Here is an 8,936-nt window from a genome sequence, read left to right as displayed (position 1 = left end):
ACATCAACAAAAATGAGAGAAAGAAAACAGAAAAATAAATTGAATGGTGACACATTTGTACTTCCCATTCTCCAAGACAGGAAACAAAGATTAATATATCAGAACGGCGCGATTTTCATTCCGTATGAACTTTTCTAGTTGGCTGCAGAGAGAAGAGACTAGTTGGCTGCAGGCAAGCAAAACAGGCCCGAAAACACGGCCAAGAACCTCGTTGACCGAGACAAAGAGAGGGGTGAAGGAAACAAAGAGAGAGAAAAAGAAAAGCAAACGAGAGAAAGAAAATAGAATAAAGAGAAAAGGAGAGAAGAGACAGAGGGGAATAGGGAGAGAGAGAATAACAGAGTCAGAGAGAGAGAGAGAGAGAGAGAGACAGAGAGGGGAATAGGGAGAGAGAGATAACAGAGTCAGAGAGAGAGAGAGAGAGAGAGAGAAGAGAGAATAGGAGAGAGAGAATAACAGAGTCAGGGAGAGAGAGAGAGAGAGAGAGAGAGAGAGAATAGGGAGAGAGAGAGAATAACAGAGTCAGAGAGAGAGAGAGAGAGAGACAGAGAGACAGAGAGGGGAATAGGGAGAGAGAGAATAACAGAGTCAGAGTCAGAGAGAGAGAGAGAGAGAGAGAGAGAGAGAGGCAGAATAACAGAGGAGAGAGAGAATAACAGAGTCAGAGAGAGAGAGAGAGAGAGAGAGAGAGAGAGAGACAGAGAGGGGAATAGGGAGAGAGAGAATAACAGAGTCAGAGAGAGAGAGAGGGGAATAGGGAGAGAGAGAGAATAACAGAGTCAGAGAGAGAGAGAGAGGGGAATAGGGAGAGAGAGAATAACAGAGTCAGAGAGAGAGAGAGAGAGAGAGAGAGAGAGAGAGAGAGAGAGAGAGAGGGGGAATAGGGAGAGAGAGAGAATAACAGAGTCAGAGAGAGAGAGAGAGAGAGAGAGAGACAGAGTCAGAGAGAGAGAATAACAGAGTCAGAGAGAGAGAGAGAGAGAGAGAGAGAGAGAGAGAGAGAGAGAGAGAGAGAGAGAGAATAACAGAGTCAGAGAGAGAGAGAGAATAACAGAGTCAGATAGAGAGAGAATAACAGAGTCAGAGAGAGAGAGAGAGACAGAGACAGAGAGAGAGAGAGACAGAGACAGAGAGAGACAGAGACAGAGAGAGAGAGAGACAGAGACAGAGAGAGACAGAGACAGAGAGAGAGAGAGAGAGAGAGAGAGAGAGAGAGAGAGAGAGACAGAGACAGAGACAGAGAGAGAGAGAGAGAGACAGAGAGAGAGAGAGAGAGAGAGAGGGAGAGAGAGAATAACAGTCAGAGAGAGAGAGAGAGAGAGAGAGAGAGAGAGAGAGAGAGAGAGAGAGAGAGAGAGAGAGAGAGAGAGAGAGGGAATAGGGAGAGAGAGAGAATAGGGAGAGAGAGAATAACAGTCAGAGAGAGAGAGAGAGACAGAGACAGAGACAGAGAGAGAGAGAGAGAGAGAGAGAGAGAGGGAATAGGGAGACAGAGAATAACAGAGTCAGAGAGAGAGAGAAGCAGAGAGAGACAAAAACAGACAAAGAAAGAGAAAAATAGAAAGAGAGAGAATAAAACAATAAAAAGATACTGTTGATCTCATTGGTTAACTGCGGCCATATCTTCAAAACGCCACAGTCAGTAGCAAGTCAAGGAAATGACTGGTTTCCACTCCTTCGACACATATAGTAAATTGCTCTCGAAGTCTTTGAACCCTCGTGCTTTTTTCGGCATGTGTGTGTGCCACTTTAATGGCTCAGGGTTTGCGGTGACAGAGCTTGGAGGACAGTTTTGGAGCTGAGCGTTCAAAAAGAGACTAGGTTTGTGTCCCAAATGGCACCCTATTCTCTAAAGTACACTACTTCTGACCAGGGCCCATAGGACTCTGTTCATAAGTAGTGTGCTATGTAGTGAATAGGGTGTCATTTGGGACAAGGATTGGTGTTTCTGGAGCTAACCATGTCCTTATGTAGCTTTGGCAGGCTATTGTAGTTGGCAGACAGTTTTAGACAGTAAAGAAGAAGAGTGTGGGAGTTTAGAGTTCAGAGTCTGTGCTGTTTCTGACACTTCTTATTCACATTTACTTGGTGAACAATTTCTACATGATCAAAATGTGAAGCGTTTTGGGTAGGGGTAAATTGAATCTAAATTCAGTCAATTCAGGTGAATTGGAATGACCTATTTAACAAAGGAAAACTCATCTTTAAAAGTAAATGAACCCTTTCAATTCTAAACTCTCTGAATTTAAATGACTTGGACCCCAACCCTTTGCCGTGTCGAGGAACAGCACAATTCAATACAGCATCAACATTTCTGACTACAACAAGACAGGAGAAACAGCATGACAGCAACAGAGAAATCCACGATAAAAAAATACATACAAAACACATTACAAAAACATCATATGAAACCCGCTCGACAACAACAACCTTCAAATAGTGTCCATCACAGCTACTGACCACGCCGCTAAGGACAGAGGCTTCATCCCAAGTGACACCCTATTCCCTGTATAGTGCACTACTTTTGACCAGAGCACTAGTCTTTTCTAGTTTTTTTCCCTACTAGCACGGACTTGTCTGATACCTTGTTTATTGAGGGAAAACGTACTCACTACGACTGTGATATGTGGTTGTCCCACCTAGTTAAGATGAACGTACCAACTGTAAGTCCCTCTGGATAACAGCGTCTGCTCAATGACTCAAATGTCAACATTGGAAGGGTCAAAAGTAACATACTTAAAGGGAATAGGGTTTCCTTGTCTTTTCTCTCCATTTAGTCCACATGCCTTTCACAGCAAGTTGATCAACCCTGGTGGGGGTTGATAATACCAGTTCGTTGGGGGGGTGTAGCAGGATGAAGGGAAATCTGACTGGTGGTAATATCGTCTAAAACTGTATTCTGTCCGTGGTACCATCTCTACAGAATCAGCATTTCACTATGTTGCAGAGAGATTCTCTTCCCTTCAGTGCAAGTTCTCCCAGGGGGCAGGTGGGGAGGGGTGCCTCGTTCATTTCCGGAAATGCTGAACAGTCTACAGAGCACACACACACCTGTGTTTCTATCTCTACCTCTGCACCCCACCTCTATTCCTCCCAACCTTGACTCTGTGCCTTCCCCATACCTCCACAAGCCCTGCTCTCCCAATCTCCTGATCCAGCAAAAGGATTGCAACTCATTCAATGCAGCTCTTTTCAAAACATCAACATTTCAAAAATAAAAGCATCATTATTACAGCATATCATGTCAATGCAAGAAGGCACTTCCGTTTTCAGTCCGATTATAAGATAGACCCTTTTTGGCATGGCGATTGCACTTTAGGTTTCAATACTTGTTACATTTCTATCAACTTGAACTCTGCTGGATGAGCTAAAACACCCCCCTTTCACTGCCTCATAATGGTAGAGTCCTCCCATCCACTTAGAGATAACGGGGCGTAGCGTTACCCTCTACAGGGGTAGTTACTTCTGTTCCATTCCATAGCTCTGAATGTCATTGAGTACATTGAGTGTCATTGAGAAATATTAAGAAATCCATGAAGACAACAGACTTAGTTTCTAGAAATACGATGGCTTCAAGGATGCCACATTATTATTCGATGGACAGTGCCCCTGTCCCTTCATGAGGGGGGCCTCATATTCTAAACCACCATTTTGTGGAAGGGTCTGTGACGATCCGCCATTTTGTGGCTGGGTCGGGATGGAGGTGTGACAGGGGGCGATATCCGCTCCCTTGTGGGGTAGTGTGCCCCCGTTCCCCACGCCGTTCTCCAGACAAGCCTTAAGGCCCTCCAGTTCCATTGGTCCCATCTCACCCCTTCCAGCGCCATGTGAGCCCGTCTCCTCCGGAGGAAAAGAACCAGGATGGCCACCACCGCCACCCCGTGACCAGGGCGAGAGCAGCCAAGGCTGGGATGAGGGTGTAGGTGAGCTGGCTCTGATCATCCACGTGGGGCTCCAAGGACGAAGCTTGGGGACCTCCTCGGTACGAGCCTCCATACAAGACCCTCCCCCTCGGTAGGGCTACCTCCACTGCCTCCACCCCCGTTCACTCTCTCTGCCAGGGGCTGGCGCACACCGAGTAGGTACAGTTGGGCCGGAGCCCTCGGAGAGTGTATTCTGGGTACGAGGCGGGGACGCTGAGGGACATGGGGGCGCCGGTCGGGCCCTGAGAGGTTCCGGTAGGTCAGCTTAATCCCGCGGATGTGCGGCCTCGTCTCGAGGAAACGGTGCAGGTCGAGGAGGATGGACGTGGAGGTCACCTGACGGGAACTGATGTCATTGGGATCAGAGGTTACAATGGGGGCAACCATGGATGCCAAAACCTCGGGGGCGGAGGTTTGGAGAGGTGGCTGGTTGTAGTTATACGACTCCAGGTTCTCGCAGTACAAACCCATAGTTCCGTGGGGACAGAGACATCCAAGCTGTCCCAGAGGATCGAAGCGGCACGTACCCCCATTGAGGCAGATGTTCGGCGGACAGATGTGGCCCTCATCCCTGAAAGCGGTAGTCGGAGAAGCTGGAGGAGGGGACGACTCTCAATGTCTGTCTCCGTTGAGGATGGTTCATCACTAGGGAATGGCGGAGGTGGGGGATGGCGTTGGTATGTGTGTTTCCAGGGGATGTAGTCGGAATGGGGGTGCGGAAGTACTCCCCTCCCCTAGGGCATTCGTCATAACAGTGGTCGTAGGTGGACAGCCGAAATCTTGATGGTCCAGCTCCGCCAGCACCTTCGAATCAAATCAAACTTTATTTGTATCCCATTTCATACAGGCCAGCAACTAAATGTGTTTCACAGGAAAATAAATAAAATATATTTAGAATGACAAAATATTAAGACAATACCTTGCCAGCATTCACTGGTGGGAAGTGGCACCTTGTCTCCTCTGTGCGTCCCAGATCCACATTCTTCTCTTTCAGCCAGCCAGGGAACCAGGCCAGAGGACAGAGACAGTTGAAGGGATTCTCGGCCGCCGTGAGGTGCCCCAGCCTGGGGAAGAGCTGGAAGAAACCCTGGGGCAAGCCCTGGAGGTTCAGCCCACTGAGATCCAACTCCTGGAGAAACAACAGACTCTGGAAAAGAAGAAGAAAAAAAAGAATACTTTATTGTCCAATGTTCACAAATGATCCCAACCCCACTAAAAAACATACACACGCAGGCAGTTTGGATAGGTTGGATCAGAGGCTTGACATAGTAAATCCCATGGAGCAGCTTCAGGGACTAAGCCATGTGTTATTGACCCATCAATTACAGGAATATTTGACACATTTTTAAGAAAATTTATGTACCTGGAAGTCCTCGTTCCGGAGCTCCCCAATGGGGTTGGCAGCCAGGCTGAGCTTGATAAGCCCCGGGTGGCCTTCAATGCTTCAGGCATCCCCTCCAGCTGGTTCTGGGACACATCAAGGTCATGGAGGTTCCCCAGGGAGGCCATCAGATCTGAGTCCAGGGTGGTGAGCCCCAACGCAGCCACTTTGAGCGACTCGAGGTGGGGGTCTGGAGGTCTTGGGGACCCAGCGTCGGGAGAGAGTTGAAGCTGAGATCAAGGAGGAGAAGCCTGGGGAGATGGAGCATTGGGAGACCGGTCAACTGGTTCCCCTGGAGCTTCAGTTCCAGAAGATCCTCCAGAACCTCGAAGGCCTCCGATTGGATGCTCTTGATGCGGTTGCCGTGGAGATACAGCCTCTCGAGATGCATCAATCCGGAGAAGCTATCCTTGGCGATGTGGGTAATGTAGTTTGCGGACAAATCGAGATTCCTCAGCGAAGATAGCGTTTCAAAGACCCCATCCGGGACCTCCGTGAGTTTATTCTGGGACAGGTCCAGCATCTCCAGTTCCCCCAGGCCTAAAGAAAAAGAAGACGAAGATGACTTTATATTCCAATGCATACGGATTTACAATGGAAAAACTTCTGTTCTACTTCATTCCAAACCCTCGAAAGACACACATACAGAGGTTGGAAAGGTTCGAGCAGAGGGTAGCAGTTCAGGGGTCAAGTGCCTTTCTCAAGGGCACAACAGCAGGAAATGGCATCCAGGACACTGATCCAGCAACACTCCATTTGCCGGCCCACTCCTGAACAAATATTTTCCTGTCACACATGGGATTAGAACTGGAAACCTTCCCGTTGCTGGCCCACTCCTCTAACCTCAACGCTTCCTACCTGTGAAGTCATCCTGGGCTAAAGTGTTGATGCCGTTCTGGAAGACGTAGAGATGTTTCACAGAGGAAGGGAGGTCGCGGGGGACGACGAGGGAACGACGCTGGATACAGAAGATGGAACCCTGGGCCTGACAAGAGCAATCCTCTGGACAGTGACCGGAGAGGACAGAGGAAGAGGAGGAGAGGAGGAGGAGGAGGAGGAGGGGGAGGAAGGGTGCCATAGTGGTGGAGTCCTTGTGTAATCTGAAACACAAAGAAAAAGAGAGATGTTAGTGTTGGTTGGTTGAGACTTTTCTGGGAAGGAAAATGTGTCATATTTTCAGAGTAACGGATCAGCAGCGGTCAAAAACCTGGATGAGATAAAATAATTTATTTCTGAGCATAATTTCCACACGTCCAAGTCTATTGGCTGTTTAATGCGGTCAGAGTCCGATTATTCTTATCCTTAAATTTCAGTATGCACGCACAAACACACAATCCAAGCCATCAAAAAACTTCCCCTTCCCAATCCACCACAGGAAAGAAATCCCCCATTGTTGACTTCCCTCATGACATCAGAGAACACAACAAGTAGAGTCAAACACAGTAACACAGAAACAGACCCCAGTCTCCCTCCCTATTCTCCTCAACCAGAGCATACAACCATGACCCCATAGAGACTGCAACATCACTATGATGAAACCCTGCCCAGTCACACACACAGCCCGTTCATAGTGACTACATTCACTGTCTGCTTGGTGAGCACACACAGTGGGCCTGAGTCCTGAGCGAGGTCCTGTCTTGGCCCACCCACAGTCACTCCATCCTCATTGTTTATGGCATTGGTGTGTGTGTGTGTGTGTGTGTGTGTGTGTGTGTGTGTGTGTGTGTGTGTGTGTGTGTGTGTGTGTGTGTGTGTGTGTGTGTGTGTGTGTGTGTGTGTGTGTGTGTGTGTGTGTGTGTGTGTGTGTGTGTGTGTGTATATGGCAGTGTCTCCAGCCCATGAAAACTGCCCTGGCTTTAAACGACTGGACACCCACGAAAACACAGCTACTGCATACAAACACAAACTATGGCTTTGTGAGAGTGTATTGGAGTGTGTATCACACACACACACACACACACACACGGATGTATGCATACACTCCCAAACCTGCAGACACAGACACACACACACACACAGACACACACACACACACACACACTTCTTCATTCATACTTATGGACACATACACGGCTACTTCATACAAACACATGCTTTCTCAAAATGTACTCACTCACACACGTTTGCCCACACACCCCTAGCCAGACACACGGTCACCATAAACACAAACAATGTTGGCTATAGGAGGGGGGCAAAAGAGAGAGACTAATTAACAGAGAGAGAGAGAGAGAGAGAGAGAGAGAGAGAGAGAGAGAGAGAGAGAGAGAGAGAGAGAGAGAGGGAGAGAGAGAGAGAGGGGGAGAGAGAGAGAGAGAGAGAGAGAGAGAGAGAGAGAGAGAGAGAGAGAGAGAGAGAGACACTCTAAGCATCAGCTACAGTTACATACATGTATTGACAGTGTATGGACATATTAAAGCCTTCCCACATCCCTTCTAGACCTTTAGCAGGTATATAGCCTGTGATAATGACCTCTGACACGTAGAGATCTGGGATTAGCTGTGTGTGTTTTAATAATAAAGCAGGTTGAGCTGTGTAATCTATAATGTTCTGGGTGGGTGGTGAGATGGGAGTAGGTGACTAAAGCCTCTGATCTAGGATCAGCTTACTTTCCACGAGTCTTGACCATAATCATTAGGGGAAAATGGAAACTTGACCTAAGATCAGTGTCTAAGCGGCGACTTTTACAGTGATCTCACTCTGTAGGCCTATATACAGTAAAACCACATGGGGCCCGTAGGCCTAGGGCTGTCCAGTGAGATGCCTGAGGGGAAAGGAAGGTGCATGAAATGGGGTTTGAGGTGGTTCAATTTAAAAATGTGTGTGTGTGTGTGTGTGTGTGTGTGTGTGTGTGTGTGTGTGTGTGTGTGTGTGTGTGTGTGTGTGTGTGTGTGTGTGTGTGTGTGTGTGTGTGTGTGTGTGTGTGTGTGTGTGCGCGCGCAGAGTGTTTGTGTGTGCCAGAAGCTAGCAGTTAGCTGTAGCAACAGTCTCAATGGGACGATCGATATACTCTGTGATTCACCTCAGTGGAGAAGATAAACCGCGTAGTCACTACCCTCTACCTCTTCTACACCTTCTCATAATCTCTACCTCTTCTACACCTTCTCATGACCTCAACCTCTTCTACACCTTCTCATGACCTCTACCTCTTCTACACCTTCTCATGACCTCTACCTCTTCTACACCTTCTCATAATCTCTACCTCTTCTACACCTTCTCATGACCTCTACCTCTTCTACATCTTCTCATGACCTCTACCTCTTCTACACCTTCTCATAATCTCTACCTCTTCTACACCTTCTCATGACCTCTACCTCTTCTACACATTCTCATGACCTCTACCTCTTCTATACCTTCTCATGACCTCAACCTCTTCTACACCTTCTCATGACCTCTACCTCTTCTACACCTTCTCATAATCTCTACCTCTTCTACACCTTCTCATAATCTCTACCTCTTCTACACCTTCTCATGACCTCTACCTCTTCTACACATTCTCATGACCTCTACCTCTTCTACACCTTCTCATAATCTCTACCTCTTCTACACCTTCTCATAATCTCTACCTCTTCTACACCTTCTCATAATCTCTACCTCTTCTACACCTTCTCATGACCTCTACCTCTTCTACACCT

The 8,936-nt window shown here is 47.7% G+C and overlaps 1 protein-coding gene across 1 annotated transcript in view; it reads right to left on the bottom strand.

Moving 5' to 3' along the window:
* Window positions 1-1,402: 1,402 nt before the first annotated feature.
* LOC118372603 (vasorin) overlaps window positions 1,403-8,936 on the bottom strand; it is a 184,149-nt gene continuing 176,615 nt past the window's right edge. Inside the window, 9 exon segments of the mRNA XM_052527937.1 lie at window positions 1,403-3,815; window positions 3,818-3,880; window positions 3,883-4,150; window positions 4,152-4,727; window positions 4,843-5,070; window positions 5,287-5,342; window positions 5,345-5,494; window positions 5,497-5,844; window positions 6,163-6,404. Of these exon segments, the coding sequence (XP_052383897.1) occupies window positions 3,556-3,815; window positions 3,818-3,880; window positions 3,883-4,150; window positions 4,152-4,727; window positions 4,843-5,070; window positions 5,287-5,342; window positions 5,345-5,494; window positions 5,497-5,844; window positions 6,163-6,382 (2,169 nt within the window). The 5' untranslated portion in view covers window positions 6,383-6,404 and the 3' untranslated portion in view covers window positions 1,403-3,555.

This window comes from Oncorhynchus keta, chromosome 10 (genome assembly GCF_023373465.1).
Source record: "Oncorhynchus keta strain PuntledgeMale-10-30-2019 chromosome 10, Oket_V2, whole genome shotgun sequence".
Lineage (NCBI taxonomy): Eukaryota > Metazoa > Chordata > Actinopteri > Salmoniformes > Salmonidae > Oncorhynchus > Oncorhynchus keta.
Note: the sequence above shows the minus strand (reverse complement) of the source record. Positions and strands in the feature narration are given on the sequence as shown.